The sequence below is a fragment of the Pleurodeles waltl genome, chromosome 8 (genome assembly GCF_031143425.1).
Source record: "Pleurodeles waltl isolate 20211129_DDA chromosome 8, aPleWal1.hap1.20221129, whole genome shotgun sequence".
In the NCBI taxonomy this organism is placed as follows: Eukaryota; Metazoa; Chordata; class Amphibia; order Caudata; family Salamandridae; genus Pleurodeles; species Pleurodeles waltl.
Genome location: NC_090447.1, coordinates 1,388,391,081 through 1,388,418,678, shown reverse-complemented (window position 1 = coordinate 1,388,418,678; position 27,598 = coordinate 1,388,391,081). Strand labels below are relative to the sequence as shown.

The window sequence follows — 27,598 nt, the reverse complement described above, 5'->3', positions numbered from 1 at the left end:
TCGTGTGCGTTGTTATCTAGGCGGTCTTTGAAGGATGATCTTTTGGCTAGTCTGATTAGTTGGTGGTGTGTGCGGGTGGCGTCTTTGTGGGCCGTGAGGCTGTCGGGTGTGTGTTTGGTGAGCCATTTATTCTTAAGTTTCCAGCAGATGCGCTTGGAGGTCTGGAGCTCTTCGGTGAACCAGGTGGCTTTCTTGGTGGCTTGGTTGTTGGAGGTCTTTTTGAGTGGGGCAAGTGAGTTGGCGCAGTCGTTGATCCACTGTCTGAGGTTGTGGGCGGCGGTGTCAATACAATCAGAATGTCATGTCCTGGATGTAAAATAACATTCAGTTTTGCTAAGTCCCTTCAGCCTACAATGTCTCTCCCATTATCAGCCACATACACCTTAGTGAAACTACATCTGCCCAAGAGCTCTGATCAAAAAACCATAGCAGATCCATGTCCTGATCGCCAAAAGCCTTGGGACTTATATCAGGACGTTCAAAAACAAATGGTTTAAGCCATAAAGAACAGAAAGTTTTTTCAGCTAAAATAGTTACTGGGGATCCGGAATCTACCATGACAGTCACTTGTTTCCCACCTATCAAAGCAACACATATAGGTCCCTTAACACATCCCATACTAGATTCCACAGTTAATTGATTAGGTATGTCCAGAGTCAAAGCTACATTGCCCAATCTACTAGTACTTTCTTGAACATCATCCTCTGAATTCTTGGTGTATACATTACTGATCCGTACTTTCGACAAATTATTGTATGAGCCAGGACTGAACGTGCACTACCTCTGCACACTTTTTGAAAGTGTCCCATTTTATGACATTTAATGCACTTTTTTACCTATGGCAGGGCATGATGAACTATTCCCAATGTGATTATGGGATCCACATCTTTAACAACCATATGTGCTTTGACCTTGATTTGTTTAATGCTTTTGTGACTTCTCAGTGATAGCACATATTGCATTATCTTATGTTACACAACTGATTGCCATGTGGGGGTTGTGATTAGACAAAACTATAGAAGAAACAATTGACCTCTCAATGCTTTTAGCAATATCAATTGTTTCTGCCAATGTTGGATTATGACATGCTAGAAGCCGCTGTTGAATTGTCCTTGAGAAACAATAAAACACAAATTGATCTGGTATGTACACATCTACATTGCTACCAAAGTCACACTTGGCTGCTAATACTCGTAACGTTGCAACATATTCCTCAACAGTTTCTTCAGCAGATTGTTTGCACATGGCAAAATTAAACCTTTCTAACAACACACTGGATTCATCAGAATATTGCTTCATCATTCTTGCTTTACCCTCCTCATACACATTTCACTCAGATTCTTCATCAGGAGGCCCAGAAACGGATGGCAAATTCTCTAGTAACTAGGCAACCTGTCACGCTCCAGTTCGTGCCTGAAATGGTCAAATAAATACGTTCTTCAGCACCAACCTCCATAACCAGGCAACATAGCCGTGTTCATACGTAGAGCACCTGTTTCCTGGCAACACGTGTCACAGTTTCCTGTCAATGAGCGTGGTATTGAGTGTCCGTTTCTGGCAACATGCGTCACAGCTTCCTATCAACTAGCGTGGCGCTTAGCCTCACGCACTAACATAATGGCAAAAAACAAAGGGGGTCATTCTGACTTCCGCCCGCCAAAGTCCCGCCATCAGAATACCGCTGCGCGGTCAAAAGACCGCCACGGTAATTCTGAGTTTCCCGCTGGGCTGGCGGGCGACCGCCAGAAGGCCGCCCGCCAGCCCAGCGGGAAACCCCCTTCCATGAGGATGCCGGCTCCGAATGGAGCCGGCGGAGTGGAAGGGGTGCGACGGGTGCAGTTGCTTGGCAAACACTGAAAATCTTGGTGGGGCCCTGTTAGGGGGCCCCTGCAGTGCCCATGCCATTGGCATGGGCACTGCAGTGGCCCCCAGGGGCCCCACGACACCCGTTACCGCCAGCCAGGTTCTGGCGGTCAAAACCGCCAGAACCAGGCTGGCGGTAAGGGGGTCGGAATCCCCATGGCGGCTCTGCCTGCAGTGCCGCCATGGAGGATTCCCTAGGGCAGCGGGAAACCGGCGGGACACCGCCGGTTTCCCGTTTCTGACTGCGGCTGTACCGCCGCGGTCAGAATGCCCATGGATGCACCGCCAGCCTGTTGGCGGTGCATCCGCGGTCCCCGGCCCTGGCGGTAGTCAACCGCCAGGGTCAGAATGACCCCCAAAGTCTTAAAAATCAGTCTTACTTGAATCTGCAAACAGCCGCAAGTTCCGTGAACACAATACAGCAATTTTGAAGTGCAGATGTCGGTGGGTCCTCAGGAAAATACAATTCCATAACTCCATCAATGATAAACGTCACCCCACTCCTGGTACCATAAAATGTGGGATTGTAGTGTGCAGGAACAACAAACGACGTAATCCAGGTCTGAGATAAATCTTCAGGAAGTTTATTTCTTAGGTAAATGACTCACAACAGCACCATCAACCTTCCAGGACGAGAGTTAACCGACAACTGCCGAGAAGAACCAAAACCCTTGAACTCGAACGATTGATGACGCTGAGTGGCATGAGCAGAAAATACACAAGAATACCAAAACAGTACACATATTAAAGAAAGAAATATAACATCCTATATAACAAATAATTAAACATCATATTACACTGGGCTCAGCAGCCATACAGGGAAACCTACCAAGCCCAGACATTTCTGAAAACTAGACACCTGAGGGAGTCCAGGGCGGTGTGACTTATGTGGATACCCCAGTGTTTTCGTAACCAGAATCCTCAGCAAACCTCAAATTTAGCTAAAAAATCAAATTTTTCCCACATTTCTGTGTGGGATCACCGCATTGGGACACATTTCCTACCACCCAACGTTCCCCTCAGTCTCCAAGTAAAAATGATACCTCACTTGTGTAGGTGGGCCAAGTGCCTTGTGACAGGGAAGAGCCAAAAACATGATGAAATAGAGGGGTAACCAAAGCGGGTCCAAAAGGGCAGTTTGAAAAAAAAACATTTCTAGGCTGACAAGTGGGGCAGAATTTATATCGGTATAGATGCAACATTGCTGGGTGGTAGGAATTTTGTGGATTCCTGCAGATTCCGGAAGGTTCCAACACAAAAATGGAGGAAAAATGTGTGATTTCCAGCAAAGTTGGAGGTTTGCAGGGCATTGTGGGTAAGAAAATGATGCGGGTGCATATGAAGCACACCACTCTGGACTCACCCAGATGTTTAGTTTTCAGATGTGTCTAGGTCTTGTGGATTTTTCTACATGGCAGCGTCCCAAAGCCCAAAAAGTGCAGCCCTCACCATTCCAAGTGGGATTATTTTGAGAGTTAGCCCTAAGGGGGGCAGATATGGCCAACAGTAATGTGCCCCCATGGGGAGCGACCCTTGCCCAAGGGGCTGCCCCACAAACAAAACACACACATACACATGCACCAATCCCTGGTGCCTAAGTGGTTTCTGCCCCGAGGGGAGAAGAAATTACCTAAAATAAATTTGCCCCCCAGGGGGAGACCCTTGCATAAGGGGTCGCACCCCTTGCGTGAAATTCCCGCAAGAAAAAAATCCCTGGTGCCTAGTGATTTCAGCCCCCCCCGGGTGCAGATCAGCCTAATAAAAATAGGCCGATCTGCCCCCAAGGGGGCAGAAATGGCCTAAAACAAACCCCCACCAGGGGAGCAACCCTTGCCCAAGGGGCGTTCCCCTCACGTGATACTTACCTAAAAAGAAAATCCCTGGTGTCTAGTGGTTTCTGCCCCCTTTGGTGGCAGATTGGCCTAATAAAAATAGGCCGGCCTGCCCCCAAGGGGGACAGAAAAGGCCTTAAATTAATTTGCCCCCTGGGGAGCGACCCTTGCCCAAGAGGCCACACCCCTTATTCAGTAGCCTAAAACAAAAAAATCCCTGGTGTCTAGTGGGCATTTCTGCTGCCCGATCGCTTTGCGATCAGGCAGCAGAAATGCTGAGAGAGACATGAAAGGAGAGGAAAGGCCTTTCCTCACCTTTCATGTCTCTCTCACCCCCTCACGTGATCGGAGGAGAAATGCTTCTGCATTTCTCCTCCTATCAGCGTGGAGGCAGCCTCTGATGAGGTCATCAAATGCCACAGGGGTCCGGGGGATGGGCGGAGGTGGAAGGGGAAGCGATTCCCCTTCCATCACTGCCCATGAGAGTGGGGTGCGAGGCCATCAGGGGGAGCGCCCATACCAGGTCGTAACTGTTACGTCCTCGGCACCCGAGCTGTGCAAACGAGGACGTAACCGTTACGTCCCGGGCACTTGAGGGGTTAAAAGGCAATGTGTAAAGTATGTATACAGCACTTCAAACAGTCATAAGGTGAAAACACAATACGAAGAAAAATCCCACAACAATTTAGAAAAATAGACTAGAATGTAATAAATCATTTCAGAACAAAATTCTAAGCAGTAGAACCGGAGATATACAATTCTCAAAGATTTAAGTAAAGATAGCTCCTAGAAGCACAAAGCACCAACTTTGGTTATCTGGTTGCTCCAATCTGGGACAAAGTCACATGTTCAGGCTGACTGCTGAAGAGCAAGGGCTTCATACAGGAACCCAGTTAGGTCTGATGAACAGAAAAGAGTACATTAAATCCTGGTTTGTAGAGCGTTCTGAGATCCCACGTTGAGGATCCATCGTGCAGCTGTCCTTTTGACAAAGCTGCAGGACTGTAATGCGTAGTCCTGCATCATCAATAATGGGCTTGTGATGCAAAGGCTTGCATTGTGCATGGGTCATGCAGCAGGGTTCCGAGGAGACTGTTGGCTGCAATGCAAGGTCCGGCATTGGAGATGTGATGCCTTGAGCTGATTCTGGGGACAGGACCACAGCTGGGCTGGCAGCGCACCTTCAAGCCCACTTCCAAGGGTCCAGGACTGAGGTGGTGCCACTAGAAAGAACAAGACTCACAGACTGAGCCCAGGTGCATGTGAGAGGATAATCTGATTAGGAATTCAGCCAACTTGCCCTTGGAGCCACTGTGGTGATCTTTGGATCAAAATGCAGGTGCAGTCCTTTTACTCGGGGAGCAGGGCAATAGAGCAGCGCAACAGTCCATCTGAGTCTTCCACAGGTCCAGTGGCGTACTGAAGAGTTGAATCTGAGGGTTTATTATATATACCCGGTGTCCACTGTGAAGTAGGAGAAAGTTCTTGAGGCTTACACCCCCAAAGGTGTTTGGAATTTCCTGCTTCTCTGCCCTTGCCCCAGCTTGTCTGGGGTCACAAAAGATTAGTGTCAAAATCCATTGTGAGTGTCCTGGGCAGAACCTTTGTGATGTGCAAGTGTGGAAGGTGACAGATCCTCCCTGTCATCATGTCAGAGATGGCCTATCCTGCCAACGCCTATTTCACATTGTCTCATAGTCTCGAAACAATACACAAAAACCAACTGCCTGCTACGCCTAACCATGTGACCCAGGAAAAAGGCTACAGGCACCAAATGGTTGGGATAAGAAAATGTCAACTTTCTGAAAGTGGCATTTCAGAATTGTGACTTAAAATCCAGCTTTACAGTTAAAGATAATTTTCATTTACAATTATTTAGACATTCTCTTGACATTTCTACTTGCTCCCAATTGAAGGTTAGCACTGATTAAGTGTAATGAGGTAACCCAATGGTATCATATGGGAGAGGTAGGCCTTGCAGCAGTGAAAAACAAATTTAGGAGTTTCTCACTATAAGGACATGCAAAACTTAAAGGTACATGTCTAACTTTTTAGATATACTGCACCCTGCCCTAGAGGCTGTTTAGGGCCAACAGGTGACATATGTATTAGAAAGGAAGGTTTTGGCCTGGCAAAATATTTATTTTGGCAGGTCTTATGGATAGTTTATAATTACACACACAGGTGGCAGTGGCAGAACTGAGACGTGTTTAAAGGGCTTCTTAAGCGAGTGGGTCAATGAGTGCTAGAGGACCCAAAACAGCATTTAATTTACAGGCTCTGGATACATGTAGTACCACTTTACTAGGGACTCACAAGCAAATTAAATGTGACTATTGGGTGTGATCCAATTTCATCATGTTCAAAGAAGAGAGCACACACACTTTAGCATTGGTTAGCATTGGTGATGTGAACAGAGTCCAAAGGCCAATAAAACGAGATCATGAAAAATAGAGGTGTAAGGCAAAAGTTTTGGAAAAGACCACTTAAGAGTGACAGTTACCCTCTATTTCCCTGATTTTACATCTTTCACTAGCTTATAAATCCATTGTTGGAATAGCTGTGGTGCAGAGCATTTCCAATACCTACATCTGTATAATGTGTTGCTAAAACAAGACTAGCAATTGGGATCTGAGAATGACTTTCAGCTGCAGACCAGATATATAGGTGTAACAAAGAAGGAAACATATAGAGCCCCAGAGGCCACGGCTATATTTCGAGCATGTCTTATATCTCTAGAAAGAATGATTGTATGAACTATGTGTATGCAGATAACTAGAAGATCATTTTTGAAGTGATTGAACAGAGTTGGAGATTATCCGGTTGAAATTTGTAAAAAAAAATCTCCTTTATTTTAACAGTCAAATTAAAAAGAGACAATACAAAACATGGGTTGACAATATTGAGTTTCCTCAATCCAATGCTTGTCACAAATGTTTGAGCACAAATTCTGAGGGTCCAGTGAATCTGTCCCTGACAGATTATCAATGTCCGTAGTTCCCGCTCAATTTGTTATTAACATTTTTCAAACTTACTCATCTCCGGTCAGGAATGAATATATAAGTTTAACATTTGTGACATTAAACAGCATTTACTCGAATAACACATGTTAAATTGAAAACAATGATAAAGGCAAAATAGGCACAGAAAGAAACATGGTTAAGTATTATTCAGGGTTGAAAGTGCAGCGTGGCTGGTGTGGTGTGCAGATTGTGTGATGTACGCAATAACACAAGGCTGCTGAATCCCTCAAGACCATCCAGAGAGCACCTTGATTGGTCCTCATCAGGACAAGTGCTAAAATTGTCAAGCTACTCCAGTGAGATAAACTTGAACATGATGAAAATAGAACTCTGGGTACACGGCTTGATAAAAGGATGAACAGGAGACAAAAAAGACAATTTGTTTTATGAACATTCAATGTTTTGCCCTGAGTAACCAATACGGGCTGCACACCATGCACCACCTTAAAACACATACCTATTTGGGAACTGATCACTTGTATTAGTTCAGGTGGAAACATGCAGGTTAGTGAGAAGAGTTGCAGATATTGGAGAAAGGATTCAAGAACATGCTTGTAAGAAGAGCAGGTATTCACTCTCCCAGACAATTGAGAATTACTGCTAATCTCCCATGAGAGTTGTAATCTACCTGGGAGGCTACTTCAACCTTTCCATTTTAAACATGGAGATAGCTAACTAAATCACCCCCAATTATGAATTATGACTTACTTTTTGGTTGCGGGAAATCAGTTGGATGTGAAATGGAAGCAACATATTGAAAATGGAATTTGAAACTGATGGGCCTAACAGAAGGAAAGAAGGAGGAAAACAAACTTATCCAGAAAGCTGCCTAAGAGCAAACCACAGACAGAAGATGGATATATGAAGTAGCACAAAGAGAACCATCAAAAAATACTTATTTGCAAAAATATATATTTAAAAAAACAGGTCAGTTTAGGTGCAGCAATAAAATGTTGCCTAATTGCTGTGCTATGCGTATGAGAATTTATATGCAAAATAATTGCAATTTATGCTACATTTTCCAATGTATTATAAAAAATGTACATAACTGGCAGCAGCTTTAAATAATTGATAAATAAAAGGTTGGTGGTAAATGCAAATAAGCAAGCAGCTTCCAAATGCGAATAAGTATCTGACCAAACAGTAAATCTGGCCTAGTAAAACGTCACATTCTGTTTTGTGGGTACCTCTTAGCGTGACAATGAGCTGTGTTTGTCTGTTCCCAGTCGGGTGTACTTTAATGCATGCAGTTGTTTCTCCACTGCTACTGCTACAGAATGAATCTCAGCAAGCCCCCCTCCTTGCCCCCAAGCATTTGGTTGCATTTGGTTATGTGCTGGCACCTTATACATAAAGATATAAAAGACAATGGTTCACTTGGTGGGGTGGGAGGTTCAGAAATATTAACAAGTTGTGAATTTCAATAAATAGATAATTTATCAAAGTGATTTTAAATGGGTAAGCCCACAATAAAAAAGAAAACTTTGAGCGGAATAAAGACCATACAACTCCAAAAATACTAAACATTTATGCCCATATTTATGGGTTTTGTGGCACAGTGCAACAAGTCACCTTGCTTCACTGCCCTGCGTCACAGGGAAAGGGCAAGGATTCCCCGCATTTATCCCTAGTTTCCTCTCCCTACCCCTTGTGCTGACTCCATTTTGGCAGCCTAGCACCAACCGAGGCACCCTTGCACCACTCATAAGTATGCCCCTCATAGTGTATTGTAGTCAATTTAAAGGTACAGTGTTATAACTGCGCACTGTAGTAATTTTGCACTGGCAATTGTGGTCAGCGAAATGCTAGCAATTATGTATACAACTAAAAGGAAGATATTTAAAAAGAGACAATAAGCTACTCAGATCACACTGTATGATATCCAAAAACTCCTTATGCAACACAGAACATTACTGGTTGTGTATAATGTAGAATATCAAAGAACATTGCAGTCAATACTGCAGAAGATTGTTGACGGCTCACGTCAAGTGGTTTATTTAACCAAGGCCATCATCGGGCCATTGTCAGAAGACACTTAAATAGGCAACCCAAAACAGACCTCAATCAAAACTGTAAGGCATTGAAGCCAAAAGGGATACATGAGATAGGAAAAAAGTTACAATAAGTAATCTAGAACAAAACCAGAAGAGGAGGAAAATTAAGAATAGTGATTTGTATCCAGCCAAAGATTGGCTCTTTAGTATGCCGGATCTGTGAGCGGAATCCCCTGTCGCTACATTAGCTTTAATTCCTCAGAGTGAAAAAACGTTTTCATATTCTCGCCCCTCTCAATTATTTCCCTGACTGATATGGGATTAATTCACCATTTCATTGGATTGCTTTTCAATCACAGGTATCCCTGGATCAGATGTACCCCTTCCCATGCCTTTTGGCTTCAATGCCCTGCAGTTTTGCATGAGATCTGCTTTTGGTTACCTACTTAAATGTTCAAAACCACCCTAAGACACTACCACCAAATGATAAGGACCACCACACGCACCACTCTGGTGGAACCCATCAATGCTAATACCAAAAGAATTAAGGAAATATTTGTCAGGGTGAAGGATTTTAGCTCACCAGTGGTTGCCTCCAAGTTGATCACCCTTTTACAGGTCATCTACAACAGTCTCTCTCAATTCTTAAGCAACAGAATCACCCCTACTAACAGCAAATTGAGACCATAAATGGACATGACAGATGTAGCCAATCACCTTCTGATCTTTACCAAAGCTAACCACATGGCCGCTCATCACCCCAGAAGAATCCACTGACACAATGAAGTCCATTCACTCAGGCACCCCATCAGACCTCTTCCCTAACCACACCTAGTCCAGAAGACTGCAACCGTCAACACCATGCTCACACCCATGCTGAAGACCTCCACCTCTTCCGTAACCTTCCCATGCTTGGAAACACACAACTGTCCTCCCAGACCTTCAGTGTTTGCCAACTACAGAGTGAATCCCCTGCTACCATTCTTGACAAAGGAGAAAATCATCAAAGACGCCTCACCAAATTCCTCAACAACTACCAAGTCCTCGACACCACTCAGTCTGGATTTAGACCCAACAACGGCAAAGAAATTGCCTTCATCACTGCCATGTATGCCATCCATATGACTCTGGATGGAGGAGACACACATGGACCCTCACCCTCATCCAAAGCTTACACAACATCAGAATTCAAGGACACAATAGATCTGCTTCTTCCTGATTCGAAGGATTCTGTCAGTCAGACTGATGCTGTACACCTCGGGTGCCTGTGACCTCATCTCTCAAATTCTGCAAGGATCCTTTGTGAGCTCGACCCTCTTCATTGCGTACATGATCCCTCTAGCCAGCCTCACCAGCTCTCACAACATCAACGTCCTCTCGACCACTAATAACACACAACTCATTCTCTCCCTCATAGAGAAGACACCCAATATGGATCAAGTTAATTGCCTGTATTGCTGAACAATCCACACAAAGAAGACCAACTGTCTGAGGCTGAATACTGATAATACCCAAATTGTGAATTCGGGAAGAGTACTTCACCTTGGGACTCCACCTTGCGGCCAACAGAACTGAGACCAACACCCACTCTACTATCCACGACAGATACCTTGGGATCATCATTCACAGCAAACTTGACATGACCGCCCGGATCAATGCTGTCACGTCCTCATGCTTTCATATGTGAAGATGCTGAGGAAGATTTTCAAATGGCTTCTGGTCAGCTCCCTGAAAACAGGAATGCAAGCCCTCGTCACAAGAAATCTGGACTACAGGAACACCCTATGTGCCGGACTCAACAAATTCTCACCAGAAAGCTGCAGACCATTCAGAACTTGATGGCCAGAATCATTCTCAACGTCATACTCCGAATTCACATCACAGCACACTGGAAGGAGCTCCACTGGCTCCCTATACACAAATGAGCACAATTCAAACTCCTCTCCCACACTGTACATAACACTGATCCGACATACCTAAACACTTGCACCTCCTTTCACAACACCTCTGCTCGTCTGGATTCCTACATGCACACATCCTATGTATATGAAAAAGCGGAGCTTGACAATAGAGAGGGGCAGACACACACTTACACTCCTCAATCTCAACGCTCCAAACTAGGCACAAGACATGGTTCTACGACAGACACTAGCAGACCAACTGAGATTGGTGAGGGGCCACATCATAGTGGGAGGAGACTTAAACTTAGTCATGGACCCTAACCTGGACAGAAACATTGGAAACCGCTAAATCCAGACTTGGCCCGTGATCTGGAGCTTTAAGGTTGAGCTCCGTAAAGCTCTCAAGGAGCTCCCCAAGGGTCAATCCACAGGCCCAGATGGCCTTACCCCAGCCTTTTATATGTTTATTCTGTCATAACTCCACAACCACCTGCTTAAGCTCTATAACTCCTTTATTCACGCCACAGGTCTTACACCTACCATGTCCAATGCAGAAATCACACTCATACCCAAATCTGATAAAGATCTGACGCTATGTTCGTCTTATCACCTAATAGCCCTCCTAAACACAGAAGCCACGCTCTACACCAAAATGCTTACCAACTGCCTGGAAACCCTTCTCCTCAGCCTCACAGGCCCTGATCAAGTTGGCTTCATCGGCCACAGACAGGGCTCTGACAATGTCTGACGACTAGCTCACCTATTTGAAAAAGCTCACTGTCGTGCTGTCCCTGCCCCACTGCTCTCCCTGGATGTCAGGAAGGCTTTCCACGGGGTGAGCTGGACCTTCCTACGAGCAGTCCTTCAGAAAATTGGACTGGCGCTACCACGACTAGTAGGATAACGCCCTAATATACAGTGCCTACTGCCTCCATCCGAATTAACGGCCACAATATTCGCTCCTTCCCACTGTCAAGGGGTACCAATCTGGCAGCTACTCACTCCCTCACCCTTTTTGAAACCATGGCCCACAATTTTGAGGGCACCTGGGGCCTGGTTTCAAAGACATACAATGTCCTTCAACAATCATGCCTACAGCCCCAACACCCATACCAGTGGAAATCGGACCCCAATAATATGCTAAACATTACTCAGAAACAATGGGAGCAACTGTGGAGGGAGAATCCTCGGATCTCAGCGGCATCTCCCAACAGGAGACAGCATACAAGGTAATACTCCAGTGGTACTCAATGCCAACCTGCCTTCACACTACCCCACAGCCTCAGACTTATGCTGGCACTGCAGAACACAGACAGGCGATTTCCACCATACATGGTGGCCACGTCCCCTTGCTTGGCATCTTCTGGAAAGAGATTCTGAGCCATATTAAGGGCACCCTGGGCTACCCTATTCCTGCAGACTACCTCATATACCATATGACTGGTGCAGCTAAGCAACTCATAGCTTGTGCCTGGAGGTCTCCCTCTGCTCCACCTATAACATCTTGGTTCACACAACTCTTGCACACTATGGCAATGGAACAAATGAGACATAAATGATCCTTTATGTAAAAGAAATCCCTGCACCTCTGGACACCTCATTGATTACATGTCCCTACTAGAGTACTTACTTTTTCAACCTACCAAGCTTCGCTCCTTTAACCTGTTTGATCACCTGGAATAAAGGTGATCTCCAATGGAGAAAATATACAACGCTAAAACCTCCCCCCACCACCAACGTAGACATCTGGCTGGAGACCTGACTCCCTCCCATGTTCTTCCTCTCCCACCCTCTTTCCGTATTTCTGTTAACTCTTGTTAACCTTTCCCCACACTCACTGCGCTCATCATTACTGAAGCAAAGCATCTTGTCTTTTAGCATAGGAACTCACCACCTAATATTTAGAAACACATCCACGTACTCCTACTTCCCCCAATTCCCCCATCTGGGACACTTACAGGTTGTACTCACCTCTCGCTCTGGGCACCATACCGTTTTGGACTTTTCTGAAACCAGACAATTTCATTTGTCACGATATTCCTTGATCCTTTTCTGATTGTATTGCAAATACTAAGTGAACTTTACCTGGAACTTCACTTCTATTCCTTTACAATGCGCAAAATATTGTTAACTAAGCAGATTTTGAGCAACAAAAAAAAAGCGGATCCAGTAGTCGAGCATTCCACTACGTTTCTAAAGCGTGGAACGACCTGCTGCTTACGCATAAAAGCCTCCTCCTCAATTTTTGTACTCTGCAAGAAGCTGAACACCTGACTTTACGACTAATACCACTAGGCCCTAGATCTGGCTAGACTCACACCTGCTTAGTGCCAGGACACCCTCCCGGGAGATAGTGCGCTATACAAAGCTGCATAATAAAGTAGAATTTCCTTTGTTATTTGAGCCGTGTCGGTACCTTATCATTTATTTACTAGCACACTTGAAGTCACAAACCACTAATGCATCTCACTGAGATGTGCAATTAGGAGGGGAGATCCGTTTCATGTAATTCCTAATTGCGGTTCAGAATGAGTCGGTAAACTTCGTTTGTGATTCAGAATGGTCTTTCCGAATTCTGAAAGGAGATTAGTGCATTGCCTGATATCATTCTGTGGTTGCAAACCCTGTGACTTTGCAAACTGCAGTGATTGCAACCACAAAATCTTTTCATACATTTAGCCCATTGTTCAGTTTGTCTCTGTCAATCACAGGTGTGCCTCATTTTCAAAACCATGCTATGGTTTTGCTCAGTTATTGCCTACTCTCAACATTGTAAGTAAACATAAATATGGAACAGTTTTAAGTAACATTCAAATGTGTATGTTTTTGCAGGGGCCCAGATAAGCTGTTTCTCCCCAAGCAGATTTTCCCAGCGTCAGGCTGGATACGTTGACTCTTTCTGTTGGGCCGCTGTACAGCAGAAACATTTATCCAGCAGTGAATCGGGAAATATACCTCTGTGGCTTCATAAAGTAAGTTTCAAAATAAAAGTATTGAATTATGTTATTGGCTTTTGGACTGTGGTTTTATTACGCCCTCACTTTTCATGCTTTGGACACGTCGGTATATTACTAATTTAGGCAGTGTACTTGATTGCTCTTTTAGAATTCAGACTTTGAATGTCAGCTGTGATATTGTCTTCACTTTCAGTGCCTAGAAGTGCGACTTTCAAAGCACTCGGGTTTTAAGTCCCTAAGCTCCTCAATATTTGGTTGAGGGCCAAACGTAATTAAAGCACAACGATCTAAAGCAAAAGTAGCATAGTTTAATACTAAAAATATATGGTTGTTGAAACCAGTTTGGTTGCAGTGCATTACCATCAATACCAGTAAGGACAGCAAGGTCACCCCCCCTTTGAAATAATAGCTAAGGTGATGAGAATAAATAGGGGGCATGCAGCATGGTTCAGAATTAATTGATGATTTACATTCTGAAACTTAATATAAAGGATCTGAAAGTGGTAGTTTTCGGATTACCTTCAATTTTAAACAAAACGACTGGCCAGTCAAAAACAACAAGCCTTGACAGAGTCAATAGGTTTGACTTTAATGTGGTAGGGCACGCAAAGACATTCAGGCACAAATGCTACTTGCATGGGTTAGCTCATAAAGCCTGACCTTGTGTCCAGTGCAGTTAACATGTCTTACATCGTCATCAACAGCTGATAGCCTTTCTGGGCGGTAAGACTAACAGACCCATCCCTATCCCGCAAATGCACTTGAGTGGCAGCAGTATCTGTCTCATCACATCTTCATATTAAAACACTGTTCAGATAATAATACTCTGTAGGTTTAGAAAAATGAAAACCCTTTCCTCCTAACCCTGTAAGGCAGTTCTTCAGAACTGAGCCAATCGGATATCTTGGACAATACTTGTGACATGTACTGCCTATCATCAGTAGACTCCAGAAGCTGGGTGCTATGGTAGTTTTTGTTGAAATGTCAGGAACGTCCTCGTATTGCTTTGAAAATCCGAGGGTGGCGAGGTCAAGCAGCAAAGGCCTTACACCTGGAACGTGATGTTTTTTGAAGATAGGCCTCAGCTGATCAAGGGCTGTTTCTGGGTTTGCAGCAGATTTTTACGAACTGGAAAGAATATACAGAGGTAGTGACACTGTTGTACTTGTCTTGGGTGGGTTTGAGCAAGTGGCCAAGTACTTTTCCTTCCATAAGTGTCAACTTCTAGGAGGTCATAGTTTGACCTGATGGAACTTTCTCAACTTAGCACTGTGGGACAAGGGTGTCTGCATTGGGTCATGGCTTCCTAAAGCGCAGGTACAGAGGGGAACTGTGCCACATCTTAGTAGTTATCATGGTATGCTGCTCTACTTTTCATGCTACACAGTGCTGCAACTTCACCTGCTAAGCTGCATTGTGTTACTCCTTGGTAAATCTGGGCCAGCATGTCAGTTATATCAGAAGGTGTTGGCCAATGCCAGATCTCGTAATAATAAATACACCACTTGGGGAGTGAAATTTATGATAAACTGAGTTTATGTATTTTAATCTATCCATCGCAGTGGAACTGGCCACCTGGTTTAAAATATGCAGACATATTCCTTTTCTCAAGAACTGACCTGAAGCAGTGCAGTTTATGAACAAAGTTGACTTTTCAGCGCCAAACACTCTGGGTTTTGATATGCTTTGTTAGAATAAGCAAAGTGCTTTTGTTTGTTACAGTTTATGGCTGGGGCAAAATACTACCTTTCACACTGATGAAGTTGAGTAATGATGTTATGTTCACAATACAGGAAAGTACTGATTTCAGAACTAACTGCAATGTGGAAATTTGATACATGTGTTTTTTAGCTTGCAGGCTTACATGCATATATAATTATTCTAAGTTTGAATTCCCACCGACAGTTATAACATAATCTTAAAGTACCATAACAAGATTGAAAAATACATGAGATCACTTCCTATGATGAAAAGGATACTAGGCCTGTATGATTCTTTTTTACACCATCTGTAATCTTGCGCATGTCCAGAATTTTGTTTTGTGGAAAATGTTCTTAGTTTTTGTCATTTTGCAAATGACATTCAAAATGTCATTTGGTTTTGGCCCACTTGAGACTGCGTTGAGTAGAAGAATGAGACCTCTTCTCTTCGATCTTCTGCTGGTATCTCTTGTGACTTTTGTGGGCAAGGTGTACTCTCATACAGAAAAGTTACTTGATATGCTGATGAAATGCATTTACCCCATAGAAACATACTTCTTCAAGTGCTGGAGGGCTTTTCCTTTCATACTTTCAATGTTTAGGGACATTGTGGTAAACCAGCCTAATATACACAGAGTAAATATTCCAACAATATTATAACTTTAGTCATATATTCTGGTATTTGAAAAGAAAAACATTTAATATCATTACAACAAATATATTACTACCACACAAATCCAGAGAGTACTGGGTTGATAGTGAAGCAAATAATCTGCAAATTCCAAAAGCAGCCCTAGTGATATTTCCAGCAAAAAGACTTAACAGAAATTTGAAATTAACTCGCTTTACAGTAGAGAAATTAGATATTATAATTCTAAATAAACTTATTTTCCTGAGGCATAGCTAAATGTTAGTAAATATTGAGTTGATTTATTGAAGCAGATAATTGTATATTTGTGGTGTAATGGTAGACTGTTAGGCAATGGCTCTTGGTAGGGCACAAGTGAGGAGAAAAGACAACTTGTTGTCATAGTATGATGTATAATTAAGAACACTCAGTTAATTTAGCAGAAATAATGCATATGCTCACAGGAGCTGTCCTGAAGCCTTTGTGGGCTTACGTTGGTTCTCCATTTTAGTTTTGCTTTATATTTTATATTTTGCACGTTTTAGATTGACTTAGCATTTTAGCAATATAGAGATCTACATACTCTATACTTGCACAATATTATTCTAACAAAACATTGTACATGCTACTTGTTTTTGGTTAGCCTTTCTCAACATGTAATCTGTACACTCTGTTCAAGGTTAGGAATATGGAAAAGATATCTTGGTGTTTGTGTTGCCTGTTCTGTGAATTTTCTAACATCTAGACATATAATTGCATCAGAGCTGTGCCTCTAACACGTGTGGTTTTGATTATATAAACATTGCATTGACCCAGAGTGGTTAGAAGAGCACTCCGGCCACTACTGTCCTGAAAGAATCCTGTGTTAGATAGTCAGCTCTGCTGATACTGATCTTGCCAAGAAGAATTGCGAGCTTCACTCTAAACCAGCCCCTGGTTCAACTCTCCAGGTATGGGGTTTATAGGCTATCCTATTAGTTCGGGCACAGACAGAGGGTTTCACAACTTACTCGTTGCTTGAGCCTTGAGTCCGCTGAACGAGTGACGAGGTTCTTGTTCTTGTAGGTTCTGCCTTGGCCCAGATAGGGGTGACTCTTTCTGGTAGCCACAGTGCTGCAGGCGATGGGAACGCCAAGGGCAGTCCGTGTCCTTCAGAAGGAGTGCCAGAGGGAAAAAACCCTAAAAAGGGGTAAAAACCTCAAAAAGGAATATCCTGGAATAAGAGCAAAAAGATTAAGCTTTTTAGAACACAAGACCAAAAATGAACAGGAAAACACTGGAACAAAAAGCGGAACCAGTATCTGATGCAAGGGAGAAGGAGCGAAGACACCATCCAACAGGAAGTGTTGCAGCGCAAGAAGGAAAAGAATCACAGCCCTTAAATACCCATAGAACAGGAAACGACCGGCAGGAAGTAGAGGGACACCATATTGGATAGGGAACAATACATAGAAGGCAATGGACAAGGCACCATAGTGAGGAGGGAACCAGGGTATGCTGGGAAGAGAGGTGAATGATGGGAAAAAGGGAAAACATAAAAGGGGAGAAAAAACGAGGGTGACAGCAAGAGAAGGACACAATAGGAGGTAAGTGGGGGGAAATGCTATGTTTTAATGAAAAGAAACAAGGCCCCATGCCCAATTTGGGGCCTTGAGTAATGCAGGAGAGGCTGGGAGCGCGGCGCGTCTCAGTGCCGCGCGCCGTGGCCTGAGCCGAGTGTTCAGCTTGTGCCCTGCGCCACAGCGCAACAGTAGGTCCCCCTCCCCCCGGAGCCCCAGGTTTGTGTAGAAACAAGCGGTAAAATTGACGAATCAGAAGAGGGGCGTGAACAGAAGAAGCATCTTCCAAAGAGCATTCGCTAAGAGGGTAACCCTTCCAATGAATCAGATACTGAAGACGGTTTCGAAAGACAAGAGAGACACAAATTTCCTGTACCTCATATTCTGGTTCATCATCCACCAACAAGGGAGGAGGACAAGGGAACTGCTGGGAGAAAGGATCAGGCGTATAGGGTTTCAACTGAGAAACATGAAAGACCGGATGGATCTTCGAGGTAAGTGGAGACGGACAGTGACAGGATTAATTAGCTGAAGAGTACGGAAAGGACCGTAGTAACAAGGTGTAAACTTATTCTGAGAGTGCAGCAAGGGCAGAAATTTAGAAGAAAGCCAGACTTTATCCTGGATGTGATACCCTGGAGTCTCACTGCATTTCTTATCTGCCACTCTTTTCATGTATCTCTTTGTGTCCAGCAGATTAGATCGAATCAGTCTATGGATTTTCTGAAGTCGTTTGAAAAATGAGGTGATAGCAGGAAGAGAAGAGATAGACTTAGGAGTAGTACGAAAAGAGGTAGGATGATAGCCGTAGGAACAAAAAAAGGGGGTGACCTTGGAGGCACTATGGACAGTGTTGTTGTAAGAGAATTCTGCGATAGGAAGGTATGTGTTCCAGTTACTCTGAGTTGAATTACAGAAGCAACAAAGGTACAGCTCTAGTCCTTGGTTGAGACGTTCAGTCTGCCCATTTGGTTTGGGGATGGAATCCAGATGACAATGCTACATTGATGTTCAAGGTTCTACAGAAATGTTTCCAAAACCGAGAGATGTATTGTGGTCCCCTGTCTGACACAATGTTGTGTGGGAGTCCGTGGAGACGAAAAATATGGTGGATGAATATCTGACTTAGTTCTTGTGAGGTAGGTCATTTCTTCAGGGCAGTGAAGTGAGCCATCCTTGTAAAGGAATCTACTGTTACTATGATAACCTGATTTCCTGCTGATGGAGGTAGTGAACACATGAAATCGGTCGAAATTGTGTGCCAGGGGGCTGGTGGAACAGGTAACGGTTGCAGTAATCCTGCTGGCCTGGTACGGGGTGTCTTTACTTGGGCACATATGGGACAGGCCTGTACATAACTTTCGACATCCGGTTTCAAAGTAGGCCACCAAAAGGATCGCAAGAGTAATTCCTGCGTGGCCTTGATACCCCTCTGGCCAGCAATCGGAAAATCATGGCACATCTGCAGCGCCCTTTCTTGCACTCTTTTTGTGGGGAGGAACAAAAGGTCCCTATAATAATAATATCCCTTCTGTTTGTGTATCTGGGGGTATAAGTCCTCAAGTTCTTGTTCAGAAAGGTTTGAATATTCCAGCTGTACCTCATCCAGGAATCATTGAGCTACACCAATGATCTTGCTAGGCTCGAGTAGATACTGTGATGTGGTAGGAGTACAATCAGGATAACAGCGAGACAGGGCATCGGCCAGAATATTTTGGGATCCGGGAATGTAGGTGACATAGAAGTCGTACTGACTAAAGAAAAAGGCCCAACGAGCCTGGCGACTGTTCTGGCATTGAAAGTTACGTAAACATTGCAGATTCCGATGGTCCGTTCTCACTTCAAAAGGTTCTTTGGAACCCATAAGGAATTGTCCTCACTCTTGGCAGGTAGTTTTAAGGGCTAATAATTCCCTTTCCAGTACTGAATAATGTTGTTCAGACACAGAGAGTACATGGGACAGATAAAAAAACTGGATGTTCTAAACCATCGTCATCTTGTTGTTGGAGTAATACTGCTCCGATGGCTCTTTCGGATGCGTCAGTAACAACAACAAATTGTTTGTTGGTGTCCGGATGTCTCAGTATCGGTGCTTGAGTGAAAGCCTTTTTTAGACTTTGAAAAGCTGCTTCAGCCGCTTTTGTCCAGATAAATCCATTTTGTAGATTCACCTTTTTTAGTGTTTGAGTAATTTGACTAGTCTGTTCCGCAAAGTCAAAGATAAATTGACGATAGAAGTTGGCCAGTCCTAGAAAACATTGGGTTTCCTTGATAGATGAATGGGAAGGCCGGTCTAGGATGGCTTGTACCTTTTCCGGATCCATTGATATTCCAGTGGGACTAATGTGATAGCCCAAATATTTGACTTCGGTTTTATCAAACTCACATTTCTCCGGCTTACAGTAAAGTTGATGTTGCCTGAGTCTTTGTAGAACTTGTTTAACGTGTGTAGAATGAAGTTCAGGACGTCTAGAATATATAAGGATATCGTCTAAGTATATCACAACTGTATGGTTCAACAAATCAGAGAACACAGAGTCCATAAATCTTTGGAATATTGAGGGGGCATTAGTTAGGCCAAAAGGCATAACCCTGTATTCATAATGACCAAATGGGGTTCGAAAAGCAGTCTTCCACTCATCTACTTTCTTGATGCGCAAAAGGTGGTAGGCGCCACGAAGATCTAATTTGGTAACTGTTGTGCCCCTCTGACCACTTCCAGAATATCTTTGAAAGAGGTAAACGATAACGATCCTTTATAGTGTTCTTATTTAAACCACGAAAGTCCAAACAGGGACGAATATCTTTAGTTTTCTTGGGTACAAAAAAGGGGAGCCCCCGCCGGAGATGAAGATGGTACAATAAGACCGCTGTGAAGATTTTCTTGGAGGTAATCTTTGAGAACTTCCCTTTCAGATTCAGTGAGAGAATACATTCTCCCAAAGGGAACGATCGCCCCAGGTTCCAGGGGAATTGCACAATCATAATCTCGATGTGGGGGCAAAACAGGCCTGGATGGTTTTTGGAATACATCTCTAAAGTCCAAATAGTGGTCGGGAACCCCTTGCACTGTATTTATGGAACAACTTGTAGTAGGTTCAGAGGGTATCATTTTCTTGGGTGACCAGTAAGGGTCTGAGGCATAACAATGTTCATGACAAAACTGAGAGGACTAAGAAATAGTCCTGGTTTCCCAATTTACATAAGGATTATGTTTTATGAACCAAGGAATCCCTAGAATTATAGAATGATTGGGAGAAGATATTAAGTCAAAGGAGACGTGTTCTTGGTGGTTCCCAAATTGTAGACTTAGAATCGGGGTAGTAGTATCAACTGCACCAGAGGATATTAAGGACCCATCTACAGTGTGTACCTGTTCCGGGACATCCTTAGGTCGTGTTGGTATTCGTTGTGTTGTGGCCCAGGACATATCCATATAAATGCCACTAGCTCCACAATCCAGTAAGCCCATTGTCCTTTCCTCACGACAATCAGGTAACTGCAGGGTCATAGGTAACATGACCAAATTGGTGTCATTGTCCTTGAAAGAATTGATGGAAGGTATACAGATGATCCCGTCCCCTCCCTTCTTACAGAGGACGGGAAGTAGCGTTTGCCGATGGCTTTAGAGGACGAACGGGGCATGTGCGGAGCATATGACTAGCGGCACCACAATACAGGCACAATCCTTTTCTCCGTCGTTCTTCACGTTCACTGAATGAAAGTGGGCCACGAGTAGTACCCTCCTGCATAGATTCACCTTCAGTTTCTCTTAAGGGAGGGCGAGGCTCCTCCGGACGGTGCATAAAGACACGTGAGGTGCTTGACTGGGAAGGTCCTCTATTTCTTCTTTTCTCCAAACTTCGTTCTTGGAGACGATATTCGATGGAAAGAGCTAAACCCATCAGACCGCGAAGATCTTCTAGTCGGGTAGAGTGCACTAATTCGTCTTTGATCTCCTCTCTTAGCCCTCTATGAAAAAGGGTAACCAGAGTACGCTCCACCCATGTTGTTTCGGCAGCCAGTTGTCGAAAGCGTGTTATGTTTTGGAGGACATCTTGAGAGCCATGTTGGATGTCACAGAGTGCTTCTTCAGCGGAGGCCTCTAATTCTGGACGGCCAAACATTTGTTTGAAACGATTCACAAAGTCTGGATAGTCAGACAACATCGGGTGATTGGAGGCTACAATCGGAGTCGCCCAGGCCAAGGCAGGACCGGATAGGGCACTGATGAGATAACCCACCTTTGTCTTGTCGTGAGAAAATTGTGTGGGTCTGAAGGCAAAGTAAACAGTCAACGCATCCAAAAACTCTCACAGCTTAGTTGGTTTACCGGAAAACCGAGGTGTTGAGGTGGAAATGGTAGGAACATCCGTACTGTGGAAGGCCAAAGCTTGTCGTAAGGCAGCATTCTCGTTTCGTAATTGTTGCAGTTCCTGGGCCTGTTGCTGAATGGTTGCCAGAAGGGACTGGTCAGGGTCTGCAGCCGCCGCTACTGTATCATCCATTCTGCTAGACGAAGTCGGGTTTATTGGGCGCTGTAATCTGTCACGACTTACTCGTTGCTTGAGCCTGGAGTCCGCTGAACGAGTGACGAGGTTCTTGTTCTTGTAGGTTCTGCCTTGGCCTAGATAGGAGCGACTCTTTCTGGTAGCCACGGTGCTGCAGGTGATGGAAACGCCAAGGGCAATCCGTGTCCTTCAGAAGGAGTGCCAGAGGGAAGAAAAACCTAAAAAGGGGAAAAACCTCAAAAAGGAATATCCTGGAATAAGAGCAAAAAGATTAATACTTATAGAACACAAGACCAAAAATGAACAGGAAAACACTGGAACAAAAAGCGGAACCAGTATCTGATGCAAGGGAGAAGGAGCGAAGACACCATCCAACAGGAAGTGTTGCAGCGTGTTAGAAATGGGGTCTTTGGTTGACAGTCAGGTTACCCCCTGTTCAAACAAGGACCCTCACTCTAGTCAGGGTAAAAGAGAATCACCCTCAGCTAACCCCTGCTTACCCCCTTGGTATCCCCTGCACCTGATCCTCCAGTCCAGGGTCTGTCCCCACAGACTGGACCACTGCCTGGCAACCCAGGAATTCCTGGGGGGCATATCTACCCCCCACCAGGTCAGAGTTTACCCTCTGAACCTGGTCATCCAACCCAGGGTCACCACCCTGCGGTTGAACCACTGCCTGGCGCACCAGGACTTCCTTGGGAGGACACTTACCCCCCACCAGGTCAGAGTTTACCTCCTGAACCTGATCATTCAACCCAAAGTCATCACCGTGCGGTTGAACCACTGCCTGGCGCACCAGGACTTCCTTGGGAGCACACTTAGCCCCCACCAGGTCAGAGTTTACCTCCTGAACCTGATCATTCAACCCAGAGTCACCACCCTGCGGTTGAACCACTGCCTGGCACACCAGGACATCCAGGGGGGCACACTTACTTCCCTCAAGGGACACACTGTCCCCAAGGGCCACACAAGAGTCTGGCTGGCGCAGGTCTCCTGACCTCTGCCCATCTGACAGAGTCTGGATTTCCCCCAACCCAGAAATGGTCTCACCAAGGTCATTCCTGGGGGGCTCTGCTCTCAGAGCTGACCCCTGACCCTCCAGGTTCTCCACTGGGGTCCGCAACCCCCTCTCAACCCTCTGTCTGGACTTCTGCACCCCCTCACTAGGAGTGGTACTGCCAGACACCCCCCCAAGTTCTCCTGACACTGTGGGATCTCCCTCAACAGATGGCCCTATGGTACAGGCCAGGCTCCCCTCCTGGTGTTCCCTCATGGAACCCTCCAGGACCTGGGACCGGATCTCGGGCACCTTGGACCTCAGCCCATCCCCATTCCCTCTCCTCAGAGACTGGACATGGGGTCCCTCACCCATCCCACTACACTGGGGCCTATCTGGGACACTACAATCCTTCCCTACCTCACCTGGTTGGGAAATACCTAGACCACTCCTCTCAGGACCCCCCCCAAATGCCTCTTCAGACTCTCTGGTACTCAACAAGAGGTCTGCCTCCATTGTAAGCTCCCTGGGGTCAGAGAACTCACACTCCACCTGGTGTTGGCGTAGCTCTGGAAAATAAGGACTAGACATATGCTCTCCAGCAATTACATCACTCAGCCCCTTACATGAATTAACCAAAGTACCCTTTACCCAACCATCCAGTGACTCTGCTTTGGAAAAGCACCCCACATCACCCTCCTGAGACTGGTGAGACAGTACCTGACTGTCCCTGACACTCAACCCACACTCTTCTGGGATGTCTTCACACTCCATAACCAGGACTTCTACCTTGGGGGAACCCCTCTCCCTGTCACTCTCACCTAGAGTCAGTAGAGTGTCCCTTCCACCAGTAGGAATATGACTCCCCATGCCAGTTCCCCAATCCACCTCAGGGACCCTGTGCATCACTGGAGCTACCTCATACCCCTGAAACTCCTGGCGTGTGTTAACTCCCTCCTTCAAGTAGGGCACCACATCTCTGGGCATGTGCACTTCTTCAGCAGTACTGGATACAAGATTTTTGCTGCCACCATCTGAACTGGACTCAGCCCTCATGGCCTCCAGCTTCAGCTCTTCACAGCTCAGCTCTTGAGCTGTAATCCTTTCTTTTTCCAGGACTAAGGCTCTCTTCTCCTCAGCCCTCTCAAGCTCTGCATCTAGCTCTTCCAGACTCCGGATTCAAGCTAGGAGCCAATCATCTCTTTCTGTTCGCTCCTCAGGGCCACTGCCCTCCTCCTCAGAGTAGTCCTCCTCCTCAGAGTAGTTATCCTCCTCAGACTCATTTGGTGGTGTTGCCTGACAACGTTTCAATTCATACTGAAACAGGGCTGACTCAAGATCCTCCCTTCTGGATTTCTTGTTCACAGCCAGTCCCCTTTCCATGCAGAATGCTTTAAGCTGCCACTTTTTATACATAAATAGGTGCCAGAAATTGACTTCCATTCTGCAAAGGCTTCACAACCAAAAACCAAAGTCCAAAAATATTAGCAATACTTCCAGGAGGACATCAGAGAACAAAAAGCAGAATCACAAGACAAGTAGTATGTGGTCACGTAGTGGACTGAACTCAAAACAGTAGTGTACACTTAATTACTGTATGTCAAGTACAAATACAAGTCCAAATCCGAACCGCTGATCACCAATGTTAGAAATGGGGTCTTTGGTTGACAGTCAGGTTACCCCCTGTTCAAACAAGGACCCTCACTCTAGTCAGGGTAAAAGAGAATCACCCTCAGCTAACCCCTGCTTACCACCTTGGTAGCTTGGCAGAGCAGTAGGCTTAACTTCAGAGCGCTAGGTGTAAAGTATTTGTACCAACACACACAGTAACTTCTTGAAAACACTACAAAATGACACAACACCGGTTTAGAAAAATAGGAAATATTTATCTAAACAAAACAAGACCAAAACGACAAACATCCGACATACACAAGTCCAGTTATGAATTTTTAAAGATTAAACTCAAAAATAGCGCTTAGAAACAAAAATGCTTCGATGAGATGTTAACACGGCGTCGTGACGGAGTTGTTCCCAACAAGCCGACACCAGCAGCGCCAGACACGGAGTCGTGTAGACCCCCAAGTACAGTACCTTTGGTGAAGAGTGAAAACAAGCCGATGCGCAAAGTCGGGAATCGCGGCGTCTGTCCGAAACGTTGAATCCGTGCACTTCGAGCGGCGTCGGTCACGACGTGGTGCGGCGACTTCCACGGAGTCGCAGACTTCAGCGGGGCTGCTGCGGCGTCGGGCCTGCGAAGAGCCTCGCGTTCCAGCGAAGGTCACAGCGTCAGGTGCAGGCGGCGTTACCGGATTCAGCAGCGGCGTCGGTCCGAAGTCGTCCGAAGTCGATTTCCTTGGATTCCACCAGCTTTCCTTTCAAGGGCCCAGGGACTGGATAGGGCACCACTTGTCGGGGCAGGAGTCTCTCCAGAGACTCCAGGTGCTGGCAGAGAGAAGTCTTTGCTGTCCCTGAGACTTCAGACAACAGGAGGCAAGCTCTAACTCAAGCCCTTGGAGATTTCTTCACAAGATGGAAGGCACACAAAGTCCAGTCTTTGCCCTCTTACTCTGGCAGAAGCAGCACTGCAGGAAAGCTCCACAAAGCACAGTCACAGGCAGGGCAGCACTTCTTCCTCAGCTATCAGCTCTTCTCCAGGCAGAGGTTCCTCTTGGTTCCAGAAGTTTTTCTCAAGTCTGTAGATTTGGGTGCCCTTCTTATACCCATTTTAGTCTTTGAAGTCACCTTTCTTCAAAGTGGACTCACACCTACTTGTGAAATCCTGCCTTGACCAGGCAAGGCATCAGACACACAGCAGGGGGTTGGAGCCGGCATTGTCAGAGGCAGGCACAGTACTTTCAGATGAGAGTGACCACTCCACCCCTCCCTCCTAGCAGAGATGGCTAATCAGGAAATGCAGGTTACACCCCAGCCCCCTTTGTGTCACTGTGTAGTGCGAGGTGAAAAACAACCCAACTGTCAAACTGACCCAGACAGGGAATCCACAAACAAGGCAGAGTCACAGAATGGTTTAAGCAAGAAAATGCTCACTTTCTAAAAGTGGCATTTTCAAACGCACAATCTTAAAATCAACTTTACTAAAAGATGTATTTTTAAATTGTGAGTTCAGGGACCCCAAACTCCACATGTCCATCTACTTTCTAGGGGAATCTACACTTTAATCATATTTAAAGGTAGCCCCCATGTTATACAGGCCTTGCAACAGTGAAAAAACGAAATTGGCAGTATTTCCCTGTCAGGACATATAAACCACATTACTATATGTCCCACCTTATCCATACACTGCACCCTGCCCTTGGGGCTACCTAGGGCCTACCTTAGGGGTGCCTTACATGTAAGAAAAGGGAAGGTTTAGGCCTGGCAAGTGGGTACACTTGCCAAGTCGAATTTATAGTGTAAAAATACACTTACAGACACTGCAGTGGCAGGTCTGAGACATGATTACAGGGTTACGTGTGTGGGTGGCACAACCAGTGCTGCAGGCCCACTAGTAACATTTGATTTACAGGCCCTGGGCACCTCTAGTGCACGTTACTAGGGTCTTAACAGTAAAACAAATATGCCAATCATGGAGAACCAATTACGTACACATTTTACACAGAGAGCATAGGCACTTTAGCACTGGTTAGCAGTGGTAAAGTGCTCAGAGTTGAAAAGCCAACAGCAACAGGTCAGAAAAAAATAGGAGGCAGGAGGCAAAAAGACTGGGGATCACCCTGCATAAGCAAAAGTCCAACACAGCGCAAGAAGGAAAAGACTCACAGCCCTTAACTACCCGTAGAACAGGAAACGACTGGCAGGAAGTAAAAGGACAACATATTGGATAGGGAACAATACATAGAAGGCAATGGACAAGGCACCATAGTGAGGGGGGAACCAAGGTATGCTGGGCGGAGAGGGGAATGATGGGAAAAAGGGAAAACATAAAAGGGGGGAAAAAACTAGGGCGACAGCAAGAGAAGGACACAATAGGAGGTAAGTGGGGGGAAATGCTATCTTTTAATGGAGACGTGCCGTGCCAGAAAATAAACGAGGGCCCCATGCCCAATTTGGGGCCTCAAGTAATGCAGGAGACGCGGGGGCGTGGCAGGTCCCAGCGCCGCGTGCTGCAGCCCGAGCTGAGTGTTCGGCTCGTGCTGTGCGCCGCAGCGCGACAGAGGGTTCACCCGCTATGCTCTCAGATTGTAGATCATGCTAGGTAGGAAGATATTGCTTTAAGGTTACCATGGTTTGACTGTTTATTCTTTTCACCATGTTAGTAACGCTGGGAAGGGTGGGGATTCAGCTGAGGCACTATGAGCTAGCTAGGAATCGGGTCTGCAGTTTCTGATGGAGGAGATGGGCTCAGTCTTCTCATCCTGAAATTCTGCTGCCTTAATTCTCAGTCCTAACTTTTTAGTGGGAACCATATTACATGGTACCACCAATGTTCATATGTCAAGTACTTATTTAATGGGGCTCCTGAGTAGTTCTTCTGTGTGCTGAAGATCTCCTATTTGCCTTAAAATGGAGACATCCCTCTTGTTAGCATTAAATCCTCCTCACCATTATACAAAGCACCTATATTTGTCTGTAGGTTGTCCAAGCTTAAACATTTAAAAGGATACCACACTAT

At 45.3% G+C, this 27,598-nt stretch overlaps 1 protein-coding gene across 1 annotated transcript in view; it reads left to right on the top strand.

Annotated features, from left to right (window-relative positions):
* The window catches only part of LOC138249236 (pannexin-1-like), a 195,078-nt gene that overhangs the window by 70,230 nt on the left and 97,250 nt on the right, over nucleotides 1-27,598 (top strand). Inside the window, exon 2 of the mRNA XM_069203208.1 lies at nucleotides 13,446-13,585. Within this exon, the coding sequence (XP_069059309.1) occupies nucleotides 13,446-13,585 (140 nt within the window). The remainder of the gene's footprint in view (nucleotides 1-13,445; nucleotides 13,586-27,598) is intronic.